This window comes from Eleutherodactylus coqui, chromosome 12 (genome assembly GCF_035609145.1).
Source record: "Eleutherodactylus coqui strain aEleCoq1 chromosome 12, aEleCoq1.hap1, whole genome shotgun sequence".
In the NCBI taxonomy this organism is placed as follows: Eukaryota; Metazoa; Chordata; class Amphibia; order Anura; family Eleutherodactylidae; genus Eleutherodactylus; species Eleutherodactylus coqui.
The window spans coordinates 124957560-124982336 of record NC_089848.1 but is presented as its reverse complement, the minus strand read 5'-3'; the positions used below and the strand labels follow the sequence as shown (position 1 = coordinate 124982336).

The following is a 24777-nucleotide window of genomic DNA, read 5'->3' as shown; positions in this document are numbered from 1 at the left end:
GCTTATTAACTCTTTCCAATCCAATTTGCATCCTAGTTTTCCTAGGGGGCTTACTCTTTTTCTGCCGTTATATAACGGTGCTATCTGCTGGCTAAAGCCAGTACTGCATGAGGTGACATGTTGGATAGGCTCTGACAGCAGAGAGGCTGGCAATATACAGTAAGAGAACCCTGATGGATGTCTTCCAACATCGTAGCTCTACAGCCTTAAATCATAATGTCTTTAGACGTCAGACAGTGGATTGAAAAGGGTTAATTTCCCTATAGCGACGCTCTTCAATCAAGTGGATGTCACGTTGGGGGATTTACTAATCTTGCAGTCGGATAACCTTCAGGGTGGACACCCACTGGCATTTTATTCTCTCTTGCGCTGCGAGAGCAAGTGAAAACACTAGCAGAGCAGAGCAAGAAAAATGCTGGAATATCGCCAGTGTTTGCAATAGGGCCAGCGGCAGCAGCACTAGCCCAACTGAAAACATAGGGAGGAGACTGCGGACTTCTGCCCCAGCTGTGGCAGAAGTGCAGCATGCTATCCCATTGCTTTCAATGAGGTCGGCCCTGCTGCTGGCCCCATTGAAAGCAATAGCTTACTGAAAGGGCTGTGCTGATTGGCTGTATAGCTAAGCACTGGCTGTAATTGGCTGAACGCTCAGCCAACCAGCACAGCCCTTTCAGGAGGCAGGGATTTTTAAATCCCCGCCTGCTGGAAGTGCTGGGGAGCCAGCCAGAGGACCCGTCTGAGCGGCGGAGAGGTAAGTACATTTCTTTTTGTCTTTTTTATACAGCTTATATTTCAAGCCCTTCCCCAAAAATCATACTGCGGGGGTTGCCACAAACCACTGCTTTCAATGGGGCCAGCGGTAGCAGCGCCAATCCCATTGAAAGCAATGGGATAGTATACTGCACTTCTGCCAAGCTGTGACAGCTGTGGCAGAGGATTCCTTCATCACCATGGTCCCCACGGGAAAGAAGGAAAATCCTGCCACAGCTGTCACTGCTGCGACAGCTGTGACAGAAGTCCGTGGTCTTCTCCCTATGTTTTCAATGGGGCTGGTGCTGCTGCCGCTGGCCCCATTGAAAACACTGGCGATATTCCAGCGTTTTCCTTGCGCTGCGAGGCGTATGTTTTCACTTGCTCTCGCAGCACAAGAGAGAATAAAACGCCAGTGGGAGTCCACCCTTATAGCTATAGAACGTATATCGGGACTATTTTACATTATAGTCCTCACATGCTTGCGTCTCAATTTTCCGCTGGGCTGTTTTACAAAGACACGTCTGGACACCATCATGACAGGAGCCTCGGTGGAGAGAATTTAGGGTTCGTCAAAAGGGCCAGGGCCACGCAATGCTCTAAATCTGTGGAGCTTTGGGGGTCTATTTATGGAGACATATTTAATCAGCCGAAGCTTATCGAGAACGGCCTGGATCTAAAAAGCGTCAATTTTTGGCGGATTTTCTTCTTCGTTTATCAAAAGTCATAACTTTTTTATTTTTCGGTCGACGCGGCCGTATGAGGGCTTGTTTTTTGCGTGGCGAACTGTAGTTTTTATCGGCGCCACTTTTGGGTACATAGACTACATTGTAAAACTTTTATTTTTTTATGATAGCAGGGAGAGAAAACGCATCAATTCTGCCATAGATTTTTAATTTTTTTTTTACAGCGTTAATCATGCAGCATAAATGAGACATTCCATTTTTTCTGCGGGTCGGTACGGTTACAACGATACCAACATTCTTACATTTTTTTAGGTTTTCCCACTTTTCTGCAATAAAAACCCTTTTTTTTGGAAATCTTTTTTCTATTCTAAATCGCTGCATTCAAAGTCCTGTAACTTTTTAATTTTTTGATGTACCGCGCTCTGTGAGGGCTTATTTTTTTGTGAGACGAGCTGTAGTTTATACTGGTGTTATTTTGGGGTACATACGGCTTTTTTGATCACTTTTATTGCGTTTTTAGTGAGGCAAAATGCTAAAAATTAGCATTTTGCCTCAGTTTTTTAGCGTTTTTTTTTTTTTTGCGTTTTTTTCCGTGCACAGTCAAAAGCATGTGCAACTTATTGTACGCGTTGTTATGGACGCGACAATACCAAATATGTGGGGGTTTATTTTTTTTTTACCTTTTTTTATGCTAATCTGAGAAAAAGCATAAAAAATGTTTTTTTTTACTCTTTTTTTACATTTTTTTATTCATATTTTTAATCTTTCGTTTTTTTACAACATTTGTGTCCCCATGGGGGACTTTAACCACTGCCCTGATGATCGCTGTCATAAGGCATGGCAGAGCTACTGCATTATGATTCCCGGATCCAATTTCCCTGAATCAGACATACGACGCAGAGCCACAATTGTGAGAAAAACTATCCGGATGGGGTGGAACATTTTTATGCACGCAATAGCAGAGGCTAATGCTCCGTCTGTACTCCTGGATTCTTTGAAGATGAAATTTTTAATAAAGGCCATGATTGATATTAAACTTTAAGTTGAAGGACTATTGCCCTGGTGGTGCGAACATACTGGACTTGATCCGTCATGTCACGCAGAGCCAGAGTGCTACCAAGAAAAATCCCCCTCTGGGCTGGGATGTGTTTATACGCTCGTTGGCCAAGATTAATATACCTTCTATGGTCATTGGCCACCAAGGTACTAGAGAAATTCTCCAGAGTATGAAAACAGCATCGGCCCCTGGTTTTGCACCCAATAACCTGTAAAACAAAAAACGGACTTTCAGCACTACGACAGTCGGAATACCACAAAGGAGCTTGCTGCCTAAAAAGCGGTCAACACAGATGTTTCCCATGGCGTGGTTAAGTTTGTAAATGCTTGTACAAATATGACTATATATCTGTTAACATTATACACTGTTATACATAGCTATATAATAAATAATTCTATAAGCCAATTTTTTTATATTTTTCGCATATGCTGTATTCATTTATGTAATAACTCTATCATTCGTATTTTTTATCGCACGTCGTTATGTATTCACATTGCCTTGTGAGCTCAATAAAGCTTTTTATAAAACTTTGCATTTTTTGGCAACTGTGTGTTCTCTATAATAACAGCTCTGTCAGGGCTATACATAAAAACTTACCAGGGCTGGAGATGCGTTCTACATATTATCATAAGGGGAATTGAAAAAAAAGGTGCATAATAGCAATCCAGGCTATAAATATACTAAAAGTCTTTATTATCCTGAGACACGCTGATGCAATGGTGGGGGGGCCGCAATTCGCAGAAGGGGCCCTGGTACGGCACATTCACTGGAATGCGAGGGTGGGGGCCACCAGACAGAAAAGGATGCCTGGTTTTAACAAAAATGTGAGGGCCAAAGAGACGTTAAAAGGGGCAGAGACATCAAATGTCAATGGGGATGGGGCACCTGTCACTTTTCAGTTTGACATAACATGTGTACTCTATGCTACTTGTGATTGCTCAGTGTAAATGCTAGCAGCGACCAAATGAAAATCAGCTTGTTTTTCAGTTTTTGAAGGGAAAGATAGCTAACACTAAGTAAGAGAGAGAGAATTCAAAATCATCTAGAAAAGCTTGAACAGTGGGCGGCGACTAACAGAATAGTAGTCAACAAGGAGAAATGCAAAGTCCTGCATCTGGGCAAGGAAAATGAAAAAAGCACATACAGGATGGGAGTAATTGGGCTAAGCAGCAGCACATGTGAAAAAGACTTGGGTATACTAATAGATCATAGACTGTACAGGAGCCAACAATGTGATGCAGCAGCCAAAAAGGCAAACACAATTCTGGGATGTATTAAGAGAGGCATAGAGTCTAGATCACATGAGGTTATTATCCCCCTCTACTCTTCCTTAGTCACACCTCATTTGGAATACTGGGTCCAGTTCTGGGCACCCCACTTTAAAAAAAAAGATAGACAAACTGGAGCAAGTTCGAGCCCATTCAGCTCCAGGGATGGCTACCTTTACCGGACTTGCCTAAGTTCCCCAGGTTGGCCCCACAAGAAAACTGGCAACTAGTGAGCAACTCAAAATCTCCAAAAAACAAAAAGAAAAAACCAAGAGAAGAGCTTGGAGAAAGGGACACTTGAAGGACAATTTTGTTCCTGACAGACCACTTACTATGGTGTGATTGCCCCATTCTCTTCCTACCGCAGACAATGTTATGCGTTTGAAATCTTCCGGTTGCCTTGGTCTGCACCTACTGTTAATTACTGTTTTTCTTGGCTGGGAGAGAGCTGCCCCCCCCCCCCAGTACTACCAGTACCCTGTTGTATGGGGCTGGGAGAGGAGAACTGGCAAGTTGTTTGGAATGCCAGTGGAGCAAGGCATACATCACATGCCCCCCACACTCTAGCCTGAGGGGTGGCTCTGATGGCTCCCCAATTGAGAATAAAGGTTATTCCCCCTGCAGGATTAAACGGTCCTGATGAGCGCCTGCCAGGGCAGGCTATTGTTAACTTTAATTGTTATTTAATCTCTCTGTCGGCTGCTGCATACAGTACCGATAGAGGTATACTTCCCCCCTCTGAAGGAAGTCTAGGAGCACACCTGGCCTCTCCTTCTACAGGGCACAGAACGTTTAAGTCTATTACTGCTTGTACCTTCTAATGCTCGTTTACATTCCTTTAACCTCCCCATCCCCATTTTCCTCACCCTTCCTCACCCACCCCTCTCCCGACCCTCAGGTGGGGGTACCAAGTGCTCAGCCAAAAGTATTATTGTCAATTAACAATACTTTCTTTTTTCAGATACCGCCTCACTTCCATAAACACTACGAGTCATGGGAGATCTACGCAATACATCATTTAATGTCAAGGGCCTCAACTCGCCGTTGAAACGCCATAACGTAGCACTATTGCTAAAAAGGTACAACTCCAAAATTGTCTTCCTGCAGGAGATGCATTTCAGGGGGGACAGGTGCTTCGGGTTGCCAGGCAGACAATACCTCCACTGCTATCATAATTCCCACCCTTCCTCGACATCTAAAGGAGTCTCCACATTCTTCCACAAAACGACTAATTTTACTTGTGAATCCCAATACTCGGACGGAGAGGGGGGAATACTTTTTTTGAAGGCCTCTCTGGACAACGTAAAAATTACCATAGCAAACATATATGCACCAAATACTGATCAGGTCGCGTGGTTACCTAAACAATTTGATATACTGAAACAATTTGCAATAGGCCACATAATTCTGGGAGGAGATCTCAATGTCGTCCTTAATCCCCTGCTTGACTCATCTGTTGGCCGGTCTCAGATCTCCCAGATCAAATTAAGGAAACTTAACCGGGGTTTACAAGAACTAGGAGTAGTGGACGTCTGGCGACTTCTTCATCCCTCCACGAAAGATTTGACCTTTTTCTCTCCGGTCCACTCCTCCTTCCAGAGATTGGACTACCTGTTCATCTCCGGAGGGCTTTTGGAGTCCATAAACAGAGCCATGATAGATCCTCTGACCATCTCTGACCATGCTCCCATACATATCCTACTCAGACTCTCCAGGTAATCTTTAAAGAATGGAGATGGAGACTCAACCCCTCATTACTGGACTCGAGGGATGAGAATCTAAACCTCACTAAAGCCATCAAGGAATACTTCCTATTCAACTCGGATGGAGAGGTCGGCACTCCCACAGTCCGGGAGGCCCACAAAGCCTATGTGAGAGGCCTACTAATAGCCCTAGGTACCAGGGTTAAGAAAAAGCTACAGAAAGAGATAGACAATAGGCTTTCACAGATAGCCAAACTCGAACAATCTGTCAAACTCTCACAGACTCTGGGTAACCTAGAGAAACTAGAAAATCTAAGAAAAGAATTAAAACTTTGTCTCAAATCAAAATTTAATAAAAAGAATCTCTATATGAAGCATGTAGTTTATGCGCAAGGAAATAGAGGCAGTAAATTTATGACGTCATTAATTAAAAGGCGCGTACCAAGAATACAATTAGAACCATTAAAACCTTGTCAGGAAAGCTGGTTACATCCTCTGAGGAAATAGCTAAGGAGTTCAAGCTGTTTTACAAAGAACTATACAACATACAAAACCCCCCCACTAGGGAGGAAACTTCAAATCCAAAAGAACAAATCGATAGGTTCCTCCAAAAATTAAAGATACCCAAACTAGACCAACAAGAGGCAAATTCGCTGCTCTCACTGGTTACCCAGGAGGAAGTGAAAGACCTAATAATCACATGCCCACCTAACAAAAGTTCGGGCCCCGACGGACTTACTAGGGTTTATTATAAGACCTTCCAAACAGTCTTAACCCCAAGATTAACGGACCTCTTTAACGCACTCTTGAAGGGTAGCGAACTTCCTAGACAAGCGCAGGAGGCCCATATTACTCTTATTCCCAAGGACAATAAGGATCCTACACTCTGTGGTAATTATAGGCCCATTTCGCTTATAAATTTCGATGTAAAACTGTGGGCGAAACTTTTAGCGAAAAGGCTTGAAAACTTCATCCCATCTTTGGTCAGCGAGGAGCAGGCGGGATTTGTGAGGGGGAGAGAGGATAAAGACAATTGTCATAGACTACAACATGCAGCTCGCTACGCCCAAACCCACCATATTCCCCTAGCCTTTGTCAGCACAGACGCAGAAAAGATGTTAGATAGGGTGAATTGGACATATATGAAAAGCGTTCTGCTCAACTATAACCTTCCGCCTGAATTTGTGTCAGCTATCTTTACACTCTATGCCAAACCCCATGCGAGACTAAGAATAAATGATATTATGTCGCCTACCTTTGAGATAAACAATGGTACACGCCAGGGGTGCGCTCTCTCCCCCTCGCTATTTGTTCTAGCCCTGGAGCCTCTGTTGGTAAAAGTAAGACAAGACCCGAGCATAAAGGGTCTAACCATAGGAGATAGGGTAATGTCCACAGCAGCATTTGCTGATGATATTGTCTTTCTAGTCACTAATCCTAGCAAGGGCCTCCTCTGTCTGGTGGGACTGCTGAACCTCTTCGGAGAAATCTCGAACTTCAAAATTAATTTCCATAAATCTACCATACTAAACATCTCTATCCCTCGCGTATTGTCTAATAATTTAGCTCTATCCTCCCCCTTCACATGGTCAGAGATCTCATTGGAATATCTAGGAGTAACAATTACAAAAAAAGCAGAGGACCTCTTTGAGGCTAACTTCATACCACTAATAAATAAAATTAAAAACCTACTAAGAACATAGGATATCCTGGTCATATCATGGTTTGGCAGGAAGAACATCCTAAAGCCTTATATTCTACCTATAGTCCTATATAAAATAAGGATGCTTCCCATTCACCTCCCAGCAAACTATTTCAAAACCCTACGTACTATCTTCTCAGGGTTTGTTTGGAGATCGCGGAGACCGAGACTGGCCTACAGCCTGATGATAAAAAGGGGCTCTGAGGGAGGCATGGATCTACCTAACATCCCTGATTATTATCGTGCCTCGCACCTAAGCTATTGGATGAACCTAGTGAACCCGATCAGGGATAAGTTATTACCAGATATGGCCCTACACCACAATAAGGAAATCTCAGAGGGAGACCTATGGCTACCTGAAAAAAAACAGTATAGAGCAAAGAATTTCAATCCCTTACTGAGAGGTCCGTGTGAAATTTGGGATAAGGTAAGAGAAAGATTAGCCCCGTCGCCCTCACCAACCCTTCCAATGAAAGCAATCCACAAATTATTGGGCTTCAGACCAGATCCAGTCACTGAGTCCATATGGAACAAATTCGGATCTCATAAGATTGGGGATTTGCTTTCCTTGGCCCATTTATCTCCCCGGGAAATACTTAAAACACTCCTCCCCTCGCATAAACTGTCCTTCTTGCAGCAGGCCACAGTGACCAGGTTAATAGGAGACTTCATCAAAAAGTTCAGAGAGGTTAGACCTCTACTTCCATTTGAGTGCACTCTGAGCATCAAAGACTCCAAACTAAGGAAAATTGCCCCATTGCGCAAACGCTTCATCGTACCTCAGAATATAGCTCAACTGGCCTTCATTGTCTCTTGGGAGAGGGAACTTGGCATCTCCTTCTCCCAGGAAGATACCAACTCGATACTGGGAACATCTTATGGAATCTCCCCTTGCATCATGGCGCAGGAATCACATTACAAACTACTCGTAAGGTGGTATAAAACACCACAGTGGCTTTATGCATATAAATTGGCACCCCAGGATAAATGCTGGAGATGCAAGGGAGAAGTAGGGTCATATCTCCACTTATGGTGGAATTGCACCCTTCTCAAGCCTTACTGGAAGCGGGTAGAGGAAATTTTAAAGAAAATTAAACCAAACTTTTCCTTATTACCAGAAATAATGCTCCTCTGGAAACCTACCACAACGTTGCACCCTCGAAGGGATAAATTGATGGCCTTTCTAATAGATTCAGCAAAGGCCCTGATCCCACTGCACTGGCAATCCGTGACATCCCCTTCTCTGAAACAATGGAAGGAAAGAGTTGACAGTCTCTACAACCTTGAGGAGCTGTCAAGCTGGAACAATGGCGCACATGACAGATTTATTAAGATCTGAACCCCATGGCGCAGTCTGAGGTTCTTAGACATTCTCTCTCACTAAGCCCCCCCATTAGCCCCCCACCCCACCCCCACCTGGGACTACCCCCCCATCCCCTCTCCCTTTTCTTTCCCCCCTCGACCTTCCGCTTGTTAGCTATCCTTCCCCTTATATAGTTGTTCAATAAGGACTTCTATTTTATTTGTTTATTTGTTGCTTTTTTGACTGCCTCTGCCTTATGATTGGTTGCAAGGTAAGCGGATAACTGGACCGAATAGGTTCTTCCCGTCTCCGATTGTATGTAATTAGACATTCTTCAACCCGAGTTTGCCATTTAATCTAAGCGGCGGCTTGTGGCCTTGTATGCAGTGAAAATACTATGTGCTTGGATACTTTATTTGTCTTGTATGATAAAACTTTGAATAAAAATTGATTTGGAAAAAAAAGAAAAAAACTGGAGCAAGTTCAGAGAAGAGTTACCAAGATGGTGAGCGGTCTGCAAATCATGTCCTATGAGGAACGGTTAAAGGATTTGGGAATGTTTAGCTTGCAGAAGAGAAGGCTGAGAGGAGACTTAATAGCTGTCTACAAATATCTGAAGGGCTGCCACAGTGCAGAGGGATCAGCCCTATTCTCATCTGCACAAGGAAAGACTAGAAGCAATGGGATGCAATTGAAAGGGAGGAGACACAGATTAGATATTAGACAGTGAGGGGGATCAATGAGTGGAACAGGTTGCCACAGGAGGTGGGGAGCTCTCCTTCAATGGAAGTGTTCAAACAAAGGCTGGACAGACATCTGTCTGGGATGATTTAGTGATCCTGCACTGAGCAGGGGGTTGGACCCGATGACCCTGGAGGTTTCTTCCAACTCTACCATTCTATGCTAAAAAAATCAAATGACGGTCAATTTATTATGGAGATGGGCAACCGGATCTCCATCCCGCTTTGCCTCACCTCCATCACTAAGTGATACTCGCTCCTGTTTGAAAGCACAGGACCCATTATCGCTAGGACTAATGTCGGGCGCTTCACTACCTGACATTCATCCCATGTAAAAGGACCCTTACCGATTTGATATTTGGTCAGTTCACTTGTCATTCACTCCCACAGCAGCCTCTACTTTCTGGGCTTTTTGGTATCATGCGGCAGTTGCGGCTACTCCCGGGGCGGCGGGGTGCTGGGTCTGGCGGTCGGGATGCACCCCCCGGCATGTGGTCCGCTTGCTGGGGGCATGGGTTCCTGGCCGGCGGTGTGCTGGTGGCTCGTAGCGTCATGTGTGTGCACATCGGTGATTACAGCTGCCGGGCACTAGCTTCCTTTTTATATTTTATATTGGGAGTTGGCTTCTCCCTCTCTCCGCCCCTGGGTGGAGGCTTTTGTTTATAAGTCTGGCAGTGACTTGCAATCACTGCCAGTTTTTGGTTTCCCTCAGTGAGCTAGCTAGCCTGCCTCTGTCGGTCTCCTGCTTCTGTCAGCTTGTTTGCTATTTCTGCCCGGCTATTCCATCTGCCTCAGGTCTGCTTTGTATTTTCGTGTTGGTTTATTACATCTGCCTTTTCTGTTGTATTCTGCCCTTTCCATCAGGTACGCCAGCGTCCCTTCTCGGTCCCTAGTGAGAGTAGAGACCACCGCCCAGTTGCCCACCTGGGGTTAGCCAGGAGTGGAGGTAAGCAGGCAGGGACAGAAGTTGCGGGTGAGATCAGGGCAATAGGCCTGGCGTATCAAGGGCAGTATACCGTTACACTTTTTCAGTGGACTCGGGTGGCACTCAGGTAATGGTACAGCACTCCAAAGGGCAATTATCCACATTGCTGGTTTGTCTCTAATCTCACCCGCTGCTTCTGCTCCGCACGCTCCACGGGAGCACTCAGGTTCAGCTCCTTCCATGACACGCACTAACTGAGCAACTTTCTGTGCGGGAACCCGATTCTTATCACACATTACTCATGCAAACCACACCTCTTACTCACACAGCCACACCCACCCAGAATACGGATTACACATCATTACAAATCTGCTATTTCATACTTTAATAACAGTGACAGCTCCAGAAACAACCTGAAAAATTATCCAAGAAATTTATGCTAAACCATAGTGAGCAATTTCAACAACTTTCAGAAGATCTACACTTTTCCATCTGGTTGACCTTCCCCTGCAAGCCCTGGCGCTCCTAACATACATGACCTGCCCATACAGGCCGTTCTACAGGAAAGAACAGGAGAGTTATATATCATGTCATAGAAAATTATCTGTATTAAAACCATCATAACTATATGGCTATAAGAACAATCAACAATTTTACAAGAACTTTGTGTTTTCTTATATTCCTTTAGGTCATGTTGTAATTGTGCCCAGTCTTATTTCTTCCCCATAGATGGGCATCTTCCATGAGTCGGTTACAGCCCGGACATTATAGCACAACGCCGGTCTGGTTTTATTTAAGGGAGGAATTTTCCTATTCATTTTGCTCAATGTTTTCCACTAAGACGTTTCCATCGTGTGTTCCAGCTGTGCAGTTACTGTCAAAGTATATTCTGTTGTTTACACCGTTTTCTTTCCCTTTCTTCCTCCAATATACAAAGAAGACTGCAGTGGCGATGCCAGCAACGACAATAATGACAAGAACCACCACACCAATGGTCATGCCGTGTGAGGGCTTCTCTTCTGTAAAGGAGAATGAGTTATAGAGTTATGCCTTACATAATACCTATAGACAGAAGACCCTCTACAGACTTAGCAAAGATTAACTTGACCTGATAACTTTTTGTGGCAAGTTATCTTAGGGTGCTTTCACACCTGCGCAGGAAATACCGCTTTCCTGCTCCGTTCAGGAAGCAGTAAAGGGAAATACCCATGGCTGAACGACTCAGTCGCTGGACTGGACAGTCATTGACTATAATGTGGTCTGCCTGCTTTCTGTCCAGCTGGCTGGCTTTTGGACAGAACAAGAAGTGCTGAATACAGCGTTTTTTCTCCCGATATTTTCAGCCACATCTGTGATGGAAACTCTGGCCGGAGGCTCCAACGCTGATGTAATAACAATCTTAAGACGACTCTCCGGTCCTGAACAAGCAAAGATGGCTGTAGTGCTTCTCTAACTATCTGATGCACATTGTGTACCATACGTGGAATGCTGTGGACTGTTTTGGGCACCGGTACTCAGGAAGGACATATCAGAGCTTGAATGGGTACAAAGGCGGCAACTTAAGTAATAAATAGAATGGGCGGACTACAATACCCAGAGAGGTTATCCAGATTGTGACTATTTAGTTTAGAAAACTAGATGGCTGAGGGGTGACCTAATAAGTATGTATAAATATATCAGGGGTCAATACAAAGGATGGGATCTCTCCCAACATCTCTTTGTACCCAGAGGGGGCACTCTGAAAACTGTGTATAAATAGATGATGGGAGGGATCTCTGTATTGTCCCGGGATATATTTATACCCAGGAATGTGACTGTAACAAGGGGGCATCTTCAATGTCTAGAGGAAAGAAGCCTTGACAAGGGCCATCCATTGCGTTGCATTTACCGTTTGACCTCCTGTGTGAGGGACAACATTTGTTCATATGTGACTTTGACATTTGGAATAAAAAAGATATACTACCTCCGGGTGAGACCGCATAATCTCAACGAAGGGTCCAAGGGAGGAGGTCACACACTATTTTTCCATCATTGGGGAACCTCCCCCTTCAGAGTGAGTACCCATATTTGTGTCACTGTTCTCTTATTTGAGCGCACGGCAAAATTATCTAATACTGTTGGGTTCAAAATAGTGACAGCGTTGTCCCAAACAAATCCGCAACAATAAGTCCAGTAAAAAAAATCCGACATCTGTTAGGGCTCCTTCACACGGACGGATTAACGCTGCCTAATATGCGGCGGAAATCCGCTGTGTTGCCCACAGCTATTAGGTTCTATTAAACCTAATAGCTCAATGCTTGCGGTGCGGAATTCCACCGCGGAATTCCGCATCATAAAATCACCCGTCCTCACCCGCGGCATGCTCTATTTGCCGCGGATGTACGCGCGGACGGCTTCCATTGCAGTCAATGGAAGCCGTCCGTCACGGTATCTTCCACTGTAGCACAGCGGAAGATAGCGTGAAACCGCTTCCCCGCCTACCGCAGCCGCGTCATATTACGCAGCCGGCGCATCGTGTGACGCTGTGGGCGTGTCATATGATGCGGTCGGCGCCACGCGCTCTATTGCGCATACGCGCCGAAGCGTCATGCGGGACCTGGGACGCTGGATCCACAGGTAAGTATTGGGGTTTCTGGGTGGCGCCATGATGGGCTCCGCCGCAGAATTCCGCGGCGGAGTCAGTCACGGCCGTGTGAAGCCGGCCTTAATCATCCCTAGACATTTTGGGAGTGAGATGTAGAATAAATGTGCAGTATGTGCCTACGACTTCCTTTATGAGAGGTTGCTATACAACTGCTGGGATCCACTGAGTCTACAATTGCTCCTTCTAATATCACATATATTACTGCTAGATGTTCTTTACTGTACCTGGTATCTCCACCAGCTTCTCCGTGGGCAGCGGAGCTGTGAACACAAAACACAACAGGTTACAAATGGGATTTTTGTGTATTTTAAAAGCAGATTAATGTTTGTATTCCACCGTGTTCAGTGATTTTGCATCCTTTTATAACTGCATTTATTTTTTCTTTTATTGTTCTATTGAAAATGAAATTAGCAAAAAAGTGACACCAGTTTTTTTTTGAGCAGTGAGCCGGCTCACACAATCGACCTATATATATGTGCAGAGATAGGTCATGGGATATGTGAACTATTCTGTAATATTTTTCAAGCAAGCAACAGATCTGTAATGCAGAGTAGAATGGAAATATGTAAAGTATTTAACCCCTTAGTGACCAAGCCTGTTTGCGCCTTAACCCCTTAGTGACGAAGCCTGTTTGCGCCTTAGTGACGGAGCCAAATTTTGGAAATCTGACATGCGTCGTTCAACGTAGCATAACTCCGTAAAGGCTTTGCATATCCAAGTGATTCTGACATTTTTTTTGCCACATGTTGTACTTCATTTTGTTTGTAAAAAGAGACTGATATAATTTGTGTATATTTATTAAAAGCGCCAAAATTGGGAAAATTTTGAAAAAATTGTCATTTTTTCACATTTTCAACTGTAATATCTCAAATACGTCCAAACATACTGTACAATTTTTTGATAAGATATATATTTCCATCTGTTTACTTTATTCTGAATGCACATTTGAAAAACTTTTGTGTTTTTTTTTAACCATTTAGATGACGTACAAATTAAACATTACTTTTCAGCATTTTGAGGAACACTTTGTTTTCCAGCACCAAGCCAAGTTTGCAAAGGCTAATGAGTGTCAGAATAATAGATACCCCCCCAAATGACCCTATTTTAAAAACTACACCCCTTAATGTATCCACTGAGTGGTGTCATCAGTATTTTGACCCCACCGTTTTTTTTCAGGAATTAATTAAATTTAGAGGAGAAAAAATAACATTTCATATTTTTGCAAATATGTCATTTTAAAGACATATTTTTTTCCTGTAGTGCCAATGAAAATGAGGATTGACACCCCAAAATGGATACCCCCGTTTCTCCCGTGTTCATAAACATACCCATTGTGGCCCTAATCTTATGTCTGGATGCAGAACGGGGCCTAAAATGAAAGGAGTAGTCGGTGTCTTTCAGAACATAAATTTTGCTTGAAGGCGTTTTAGGCCCCATAGCACTTTTGTAGAGCTCTTAAGCGGGCAAAACCAAAGAGAACCCCCACAAATGACCCCATTTTAAAAACTAGACCCCTTAAAGAATTTATCTAGGGGTGTACTGCCCATTTTGATCCCACAGTTTTTGAATGAATTCAAGCAAAGCAAAGGGAAAAAAATGTGATTTTCATTTTTTTGGCAATTCAATCATTTTAAAAACTGCTTTTTTTGTACAGCACACACATGAATGAAGACTTGCACCCCAAAATGGATACTCCTGTTTCTCCCGTGTTCAGAGACATACCCATTGTGGCCCTAATCTTTTGTCTGGATGCACAACAGGGCCCAAAATGTAAGTTGTAGTCGGGGGCTTTCAGAACTGAAATTTAGCATGAAGGTGATTTAGGCCCCATTGCCCACTTGTAGAGCTCTTGAGCGGCCAACACGACAGAGAACCCCCACAAATGACCCCATTTTGAAAACTAGACCCCTTAACGAATTTATCTAGGGGTGTACTGTGTATTTTTACCCTACAATTTTTGAATAAATCTAAGCAAAGCAGTAGGAAAAAAATACAATTTTCATTTTTTTGGCAGTTGTATCAATTTAAAAACTGTTATTTTTGTACAGCACACATAGGAATGAAGACTTTCACCCCAAAATGGATACCCCTGTTTGTCCCGTGTTCAGAACCATACCCCTTGTGGCCCTAATCTACTTAAGGACACATAGCTAGGCCTATAATGGAAGGAACACCCGTTGGATTTCAGGGTACAACGGAATAAATTCCAGTCCCCATTGCCCACTAATAGAGCCATTGAGCATCTAAAACAATAAAGAACCGTCACAAATGTCACCATTTTAAAAACTAGACCCCTTAAAGAATTCATCTAGGGGTGTACTGTATACTTTGACCCCACAGTATTTGAGTGAATCTAAGCAAAGCAGAAGGAAAAAATTACAATTTTCATTTTTTTTGGCAATTTTTTCAATTTAAAAACAGTTTTTTTTGTACAGTGTACATAGGAATGAAGACATTCACCCCAAAATGGATACCCCCGTTTGTCCTGTGTTCAAAAACATACCCATTGTGGCCTTAATCTACTTATAGGACACATGGTTAGGCCTATAATGGAGGGAACACCCGTTGGATTTCTGGGCACAACTGAATAAATTCCAGGACCCATTGCCCACTTGTACGGAATAAAAATTGACACCTTAAAAAAATCCTCCCTCCACCCCCCCCCCACACACACTCTGCACCCTTTTCGGCGTTCCCCAAATCTTAGATAAAAGTAATAATGTGAACTGTGTAGTATTTCCGAAGACAGGGGTAATTACGGAGGCTGGTTGGGATGGGCACATGGGGCAATAAAACCGGGTATCGCCCCTCCTCTCATGCTTTTTGGGGGTATTTCTTGACCTCAGCGGCAGGGATGGGGTGTAAAAAGTGGAGCTCTGTTAGTCTCTGTAAACTTGCGGAGGTTTGGCGGTCTCGCACAGAAGACGCTCAACAAGCTGCTCCTGGAACTGCAGGAAGGCGAGCGTTCCCGGGGCTTCTTGTAAATTGCGTATTACAGGTAGCGGTCTGAATAACGCCGGGCTCACCCAGCCGTAGGCGGAATCCGCTTGCGGAGGCCCGCAGCGGATCCCATGTGTTAGCCTGGCTGTGACCCTGCGTACGGCCGCGTAATGTACTGTGCATAACTGCCTACTCACACAGGCGGTCATTCAAAGTACTTTTTTTTTTGTTTGCATTTCCCGCACCGTTACTTAGCGATGACGCAGGCACCCGCAGACTGTATGCAATGTAGTTGCGTATGGGCAGCGGGTATATCCACGACCACGGAGCACAATGAGCTCTATGTTGCGGATATCCGCAGTAAAATAGAACCTGCTGCATTCTCTTTTCTGCAAGGGGATTACGAAATTCCGACCCGCTAATGTGAGCGGAATTGTGTAATCCAATGCGATTGATCTGCGTAATGGCGCAGATCAGATGCATGCGGAATCCGTAATTCCTATCCGGTCATGTGAGACCGGCCAAAGGTAGATCGCTACCTTTTTATCACGTGACCGTGGACCGCTCAACAAGGCCAGCCGTCACTGCTCCAGGCTCTCAGCGACCGATGGTCGCTGGGAGCAAGGAGATTTTAAATTTCCTGGGCTCCCCGACTCCTGCGCATGTGTCCAGTGTTTTGCCGGCGGTCGCATGCGCAGAATCCGGGAAAGTTCACAGAAGAAGATCGCGTCGGGGTGCAAATACGGAGGCCTCCGTTAAAAAGTTTCATCTACTAATGGTTACGAATACAGTTAAAGGGGTTGTCTCGCGAAAGCAAGTGGGTCTATACACTTCTGTATGGCCATATTAATGCACTTTGTAATATACATCGTGCATTAAATATGAGCCATACAGAAGTTATTCACTTACCTGCTCCGTTGCTAGCGTCCCCGTTGCCATGGTTCCGTCTAACTTCGGTGTCTTCTTGCTTTTTTAGACGCGCTTGCGCAGATGCATCTTCTCCCTTCGGCTGGTCTTGGAAGCATCGGCGTTTTGGCTCCGCCCCCTTGTACGCATCATCGCGTAGCTCCGCCCCCGTCATGCGCCTATTCCAGCCAATCAGGAGGCTGGAACCGACACACGTCATGGGGCGGAGCTACGCGATGATGCGTACAAGGGGGCGGAGCCAAAACGCCGATGCTTCCAAGACCAGCCGAAGGGAGAAGATGCATCTGCGCAAGCGCGTCTAAAAAAGCAAGAAGACACCGAAGTTAGACGGAACCATGGCAACGGGGACGCTAGCAACGGAGCAGGTAAGTGAATAACTTCTGTATGGCTCATATTTAATGCACAATGTATATTACAAAGTGCATTAATATGGCCATACAGAAGTGTATAGACCCACTTGCTGCCGCGAGACAACCCCTTTAATGCTTTCATATGCATAAATGAATGCCATGTACACAAGATTTACGTAAACTGTTAATACTTAAAACGTGATTTTTCTTTCTATCTCTGTAACCTTTACCAGTAAACAATAAAAAACTATTGATTGAAAAAAAAAAGTTTCATCTCCTCTCACCGATCGCATCGGTGAGGGGAGATGAAGCTTCACCTTTTTTTTACTTTTACGTGATCGCCGTTATCCATTGGATAACGGCGAACACGTGACCAGGAACCGCTCACGGCGGATCTCCGTGAAATTTCCAGGCTCTCGGCTAAGTTTTGTAGCCAGGAGCAGGGAGATTTTAAATTACGCTCGCAATCCACAGCTTTTGCGCATGCGTCCGCCACTTTGGCGACGGGTGCATGCACAGAAGCTGTGGTAAGGTCCGCGGATAAATCCGCGGGCCTTAGGTACGTCATTTATCCTCCCTCACGGATATGATCCGTGGGGGGGTGATGAGACGTAAGATTTTTTAACCTTTTTTTTTACTTTTTACACTTTTTAAAAAAAACTTTTTTACACTTTTTTTTTTACTATATATGATCACTGTCATCCATTGGATGACAGTGATCATGTCCCCAGTGACATCCCTCTGCTCCGGGCTACACATGGCAGCCAGGAGCAGAGGGATTTTAAATTTCCCTGGGCTTGAGCCCCTCTGTGCACGCGCCCGATGATTGACATCGGGCGCGCATGCGCAGACGGGGACCTCGGGGATATATATATATCCATCTCTTTACTTTATTGCGGGTGCACATTTGAAAAACTTAGGTTTTTTTAACCATTTAAGAGATGTACAAATTTAACGATGATTGTTAACATTTTGAGGAACATTTTGCTTTCCTGCACCAAGTTAAGATTGCAAAGGCTGATAAGTGTCAGAATGATAGATAACCCCACAAATTACCCCATTTCAAAAACTACACCCCTTAATGTATTCACTGGGGGGGTCAGGAGTATTTTGACCCCACAGATTATTTTCAGGAGTTCATGAAATTTAGAGGAGAACAAATAAAATTTCATATTTTTGCAAATATGTCATTTTTCTATAGTGCACATGAAAATAAGGATTTACATCCCAAAATGGATGCCCCTGTTTGTCCTTTGTTCAGGAACATATCTGTTGTGGCCCTAATCTTATATCTCTATGCACAACGGGGTCCAAAACGAAAGGAGCAGCCGGTGGCTTTCAGAACAGGCATTTTGCTTGAAGGTGTTTTAGGCCCCATTGCCCACTTGTAGAGCCCTTGAGTGGCCAAAACGGCCAAATTCATCTAGGGGTGTACTGCATATTCTGACCCCACAGTTTTTGAATGAATCTAAGCAAAGCAGAAGGGGAAAAAATTACATTTTTCGTTTTTTGGCAATTATGTCATTTTAAAAACATGTTTTTTTTGTACAGCACACATAGGAATGAATACTTTCACCCCAAAATGGATACGCCTGTTTGTCCCGTGTACAGAGACATACTTATTGTGGTCTTAATCCTATGTCCTCATGCACAATAGGGCCCAAGCCAAAAGGAACATCAAACTTCAACAGTCTTTGAACTTTTACATGATCGCCATTATCCATTGGATAACGGCGATCACGTGACCGGGGACCGCTCACTGCAGCCACTGGTCACTGCTCCAAGCTCTCAGCTACCTTTAGTAGTCAGGAGCAAGGAGATTTTAAATTTTCTGGGCCCTCTCTTGCTTCTGTGCTTGTATCTGCCATTTTGGTGACAGGAACATGCGCCAAAGCTAAGTGAGGATTCTGTCAGGGGACATTGCCAGTGGCCTGAGGTAAGTAATTTCACCTCCCTTGATGGATCGGATCTGGGACCCAGAGGTGAAACTATTTTTTTCTTTTATGTGACCGCCGTTAATCAGTGGATTACGGCGATCACGTGACCAAGAACCACGGTCCCTCCTGAGATCTCCAGGCTCTCAGTTATGTTTGGTATCCAGAAGCAAGAAGATTGTAAATTACCCTGGCAATCCGCAGCTTTTGCGCATGCTTCCCACATTTTGGCGACAGGCACGTGCGCAGAAGCAGTGGTATGGTCCGTGGATAAATCCAGGGGCCTTAGGTACGTAATTTCATCTCCCATCATAGATATATGAACCAGATAATAACACGTTAAAAGACCTAACAGATATGTCCAATAACAATAAATGCATGAAGAAGAATCTAACCTCTAGTGAAAAAACGACACTGACACAATTGAGTAATAATACAGGGTTAACTATAAAAAGAGCCGACAAGGGGGAGGGATAGTTGTAATGGATGATAATCGTTATCATGAAGTAAGTCTCAATTTACTTAATAACGATAAACATTACAAGAAAATCGGTGGAGATCCCACATCAGAGATAAACCTCTACATCAATTTATTAATGAAGCCCTACAAGAGGGAGGACTATCAAACAAAGAAGCAATCTGCACCAATCAGATAGAGCTGGAAATACCATATCCCAAAGATTCATAAAGACATCCACGACCCGCCTGGAAGACCCATTATTGCGGGAATAAATTCTGTAACCTGCCATCTATCTGAATACATTGACACAATACTACAGAAGTATGTATCAAACCTCCCCACATTCATTAAAGACACAGGACATCTGCTGGAATCAATCCCTAAATGTAACTGGAAACAAGAATATATATGGTGCCCATTAGATGTAGTCGCTCCATATAATAACATACCCCATAATTTAGGTGCAACAGCAGTCAAATGGTATCTAGATAATGATCCACTTATGCCATCCAATCAAAAGTATTTTAAAGCTAAATCCATAGATTTCATTTAAAAAAACTATTATTTTGTATATAATGATGAATTCTATATTCAAACTCACGGGACGGTGATGGGCAGCAAGTTTGCCCCATCTTTCATGAACCTTTAAATGGGTTATTTGGAAAAGGAAGCTTTTCAAGATGCAAGGATTAAATTACACCGGAGGTTTATAGATGATACTTTGTTAGTTTGGGAAGGCACAGAAGGCGACCTTACGTCCTCTATTGATGATTTACATATAAATACAATGAACTTAAGATTTACAGGTACAATTGAGAAAACGCAAATAATCTTCCTGGATCTAGTTTTATTTTGTAGTAATAACATCATTCATACTAAAACACACTTCAAAAAGGTTGATAAAAACAGCTATTTAGACTATACTAGCTGCCATGCGAAAAGCTGGAAAAATAACATACCATATAGCCAAGTAAAAAGAATTCATAGAAATTGCTCCTCTGAAGAAGAACTTGAGATGCAGACAAAAATCAAAGAACACTTCAAAGAAAAACGATACCTGGAAAGCTTAATAGAAGATATGAAACTTCAAAATAAGAGAAAGAAGTAGAAGATGGGACATCAGAGGAGTCCAGGAGACTACCAGCTATACATCTGACTAAATATAGCAGTAACAACGGGGAAATAAGGAATATTATAAGAAAAAACTGGAATATACTGCAGGGGGATCCATACTGTGAAAAGAGCCTAGAAGAAGACCCGAGGATAATTTTTAAAAGGAATAGAACTTTACACCCCCCCCCCCCCCCAATCCCGCTAGAAAAACAAAGAAGAGAAAAAGTGGGGTTAACCCATTTAACAACCAAAGTCAGCATCTAATACCAAGGGAGCTTCAAAGCGCTACAGAAAAAGATGGAAATGTTGCCCACTTTTAGCGCACAAAAGGAATAAAATTCAACAGGGAGGTGATACAACTCATATGAAACAGAATAAACCTTGTGAAACCAGTAATGTATACTATATGTTAGAATGCCCGTGCGGCAGCAGATATGTAGGCAGAACAACAAGTACACATCGTGTCACCATAGGTTTAATATAAAAATATTTCCATCAGCAGCACAGCGTTTCCAGGCGTTTTGGGGAGATTCACAATCAGGATTACAAAGGGTTAATAGTGACACCGCTAGAACACGTAAAATCAAGATCAATAGCGGCAATAAGGAGGAAAGAAATGTACCAGATATTTCATTTGAAGGCTTTAACCCCGCATGGATTTAATGAAATATTAGAAAAAATGTAATCATTAGAGATGAGCGAGCACCAAAATGCTCGGGTGCTCGTTACTCGGGACGAACTTTTCGCGATGCTCGAGGGTTCGTTTCGAATAACCCCATTGAAGTCAATGGGCGACCGGAACATTTTTGTATATCGCCGATGCTCGCTAAGGTTTTCATTTGTGAAAATCTGGGCAATTCAAGAAAGTGATGGGAACGACACAGCAACGGATCGGGCAGGCGAGGGGCTACATGTTGGGCTGCATCTCAAGTTCCCAGGTCCCACTATTAAGCCACAATAGCGGCAAGAGTGCCCCCCCCCCTCCCAACAAGTTTTACTTCTGAAAAGCCCTCATTAGCAAGGCATACCTTAAGCTAAGCACCACACTACCTCCAACAATGCACAATCACTGCCTGCATGACACTCCGCTGCCACTTCTCCTGGGTTACATGCTGCCCAACCCCCCCCCCCCCCCGCACGACCCAGTGTCCACAGCGCACACCAAACTGTCCCTGCGCAGCCTTCAGCTACACTCATGCCACACCACCCTCATGTCTATTTATAAGTGCGTCTGCCAGAGGAAAAGCAGGCACACACTGCAGAGGGTTGGCATGGCTAGGCAGCGACCCTCTTTAAAAGGGGCGGGGCGATAGCCCACAATGCTGTACAGAAGCAATGAGAAATCCAATCCTGTGCCACCTCCATCTGGAGCTGCACACGTGGGCATAGCAATGGGGAACCTATGTGCCACACACTATTCATTCTGTCAAGGTGTCTGCATGCCCCAGTCCGACCGCGTTTTTTTAAAAATAGTCACAGCCAGGTACAACTCCGCAATGGGAATTCCGTGTGCACCCACAGCATGGGTGGCTCCCTGGAACCCACCGGCTGTACATAAACGTATTCCATTGCAGTGCCCTGGACAGCAGAGCTAACGTCAGATTAAATGCAGGTGGGCTTCGGCCCACACTGCAGGCCCCAACCTGACCGGGCTTTTTAATTCATAGACACAGGCAGGTTCAACTCCCTATTGTGAAGTCCTTGTGGACCGACAGCATGGGTGGGTGCCAGGAAGCCACCGGCGGTACATAAATATATCCCATTGCAATGCCCATCACAGCTGAGGTAATGTCATGTTTAATGCAGGTGGGCTTCGGCCCACACTGCATGCCCCAGTGAGACTGGGGTTCTTTAGAAGTGGACAGATGTAGTTACAACTCCGTGTGGACCCACAGCATGGGTGGCTCCCTGGAACCCACCGGCGGTACATAAATATATCCCATTGCATTGCCCATCACAGCAGAGGTAATGTCATGTTTAATGCAGGTGGGCTTCGGCCCACACTGCATGCCCCAGTCAGACTGGGGTTCTTTAGAAGTGGACAGATGTAGTTACAACTCCGTGTGGACCCACAGCATGGGTGGCTCCCTGGAATCCACCGACGGTACATAAATATATCCCATTGCAGTGCCCATCAGAGCTGAGGTAATGTCATGTTTAATGCAGGTGGGCTTCGGCCCATACTGCATGCCCCAGTCAGACTGGGGTTCTTTAGAAGTGGACAGATGTAGTTACAACTCCGTGTGGACCTACAGCATGGGTGGGTGCCAGGAAGCCACCGGCGGTACATAAATATATCCCATTGCATTGCCCATCACAGCTGAGGTAATGTCGTGCTTAATGCAGGTGGGCTTTGGCCCACACTGCATGCCCCAGTCAGACTGGGGTTCTTTAGAAGTGAACAGATGTAGTTACAACTCCGTGTGGAACCACAGCATGGGTGGCTCCCTGGAACCCACCGGCGGTACATAAATATATCCCATTGCAGTGCCCAGCACAGCTGAGGTAACGTCATGTTTAATGCAGGTGGGCTTCGGCCCATACTGCATGCCCCAGTCAGACTGGGGTTCTTTAGAAGTGGACAGATGTAGTTACAACTCCGTGTGGACCTACAGCATGGGTGGGTGCCAGGAAGCCACCGGCGGTACATAAATATATCCCATTGCATTGCCCATCACAGCTGAGGTAATGTCGTGCTTAATGCAGGTGGGCTTTGGCCCACACTGCATGCCCCAGTCAGACTGGGGTTCTTTAGAAGTGAACAGATGTAGTTACAACTCCGTGTGGAACCACAGCATGGGTGGCTCCCTGGAACCCACCGGCGGTACATAAATATATCCCATTGCAGTGCCCAGCACAGCTGAGGTAACGTCAGCTGTAATGCAGGTGTGCAAAAAATTAATTGGATTACACTGTAGGCGAGGGCCCCCAAAAAATTGGTGTACCAACCGTACTAATGTACCTCAGAAAAAGGGCAGGTGAAACCCATGTGGCTTAATTGGTAACTAGGCCTGGAGGCAGCCCAGTTTAAATAAAAATTGGTTCACGTGGAAGTTTCAACGCTTTAATGAGCATTGAAACGTATAAAAATTGTTTAGAAAAATTATATGACAGCCTTGTGGCCCTAAGAAAAATTGCCCGTTCGGCGTGATTACGTGAGGTTTCAGGAGGAGGAGCAGGAGGATGAATACTATACACAGATTGATGAAGCAAAAATGTTCCCGTTTTTGATGGGGACAGAGAACGATGCTTCCATCCGCGGGTGCAGCCTACGTATTGCTTAGGTATCACTGCTGTCCGCTGGTGGAGAAGAGAAGTCTGGGGAAATCCAGGCTTTGTTCATCTTGATGAGTGTAAGCCTGTCGGCACTGTCGGTTGACAGGCGGGTACGCTTATCTGTGATGATTCCCCCAGCCGCACTAAACACCCTCTCTGACAAGACGCTAGCCGCAGGACAAGCAAGCACCTCCAGGGCATACAGCGCGAGTTCAGGCTACGTGTCCAGCTTTGACACCCAGTAGTTGTAGGGGGCAGAGGCGTCACGGAGGACGGTCGTGCGATCGGCTACGTACTCCCTCACCATCCTTTTACAGTGCTCCCGCCGACTCAGCCTTGACTGGGGAGCGGTGACACAGGCTTGCTGGGGAGCCATAAAGCTGTCCAGGGACCTTAAAGAGTGTTCCCCTGCCTGTGCTGTACATGCTGCCTGATCTCCGCGCCTCCCCTGCTACCTGGCCCTCGGAACTGCGCCTTCTGCCACTAGCGCTGTCGGATGGGAATTTTACCATCAGTTTGTCCGCCAGGGTCCTGTGGTATAGCATCACTCTCGAACCCCTTTCCTCTTCGGGTATGAGAGTGGAAAGGTTCTCCTTATACCATGGGTCGAGCAGTGTGTACACCCAGTAATCCGTAGTGGCCAGAATGTGTGCAACTCGAGGGTCACGAGAAAGGCATCCTAACATGAAGTCAGCCATGTGTGCCAGGGTACCTGTACGCAACACATGGCTGTCCTCACTAGGAAGATCACTTTCAGGATCCTCCTCCTCCCCCTCCTCCTCCTCCTCCTCCTCCTCCTCAGGCCATACACGCTGAAAGGATGACAGGCAAGCAGTATGTGTACACTCAGCAGTGGGCCAAGCTGTCTCTTCCCCCTCCTCCTCATCCTCATCATGCTCCTCCTCTTCCTCCTCCTCAACGCGCTGAGATATAGACAGGAGGGTGCTCTGACTATCCAGCGACATACTGTCTTCCCACGGCTCTGTTTCCGAGCGCAGA

At 44.9% G+C, this 24777-nt stretch overlaps 1 protein-coding gene across 1 annotated transcript in view; it reads right to left on the bottom strand.

The window, feature by feature from the left end:
- Window positions 1-10504: 10504 nt before the first annotated feature.
- The window catches only part of LOC136587231 (macrophage mannose receptor 1-like), a 327799-nt gene continuing 313526 nt past the window's right edge, over window positions 10505-24777 (bottom strand). Inside the window, exons 23-24 of the mRNA XM_066585788.1 lie at window positions 13003-13038; window positions 10505-11153 (exon numbers count right to left, since the gene is read on the bottom strand). Coding sequence (XP_066441885.1) covers window positions 10945-11153; window positions 13003-13038 — 245 coding nt within the window. The 3' untranslated portion in view covers window positions 10505-10944. The remainder of the gene's footprint in view (window positions 11154-13002; window positions 13039-24777) is intronic.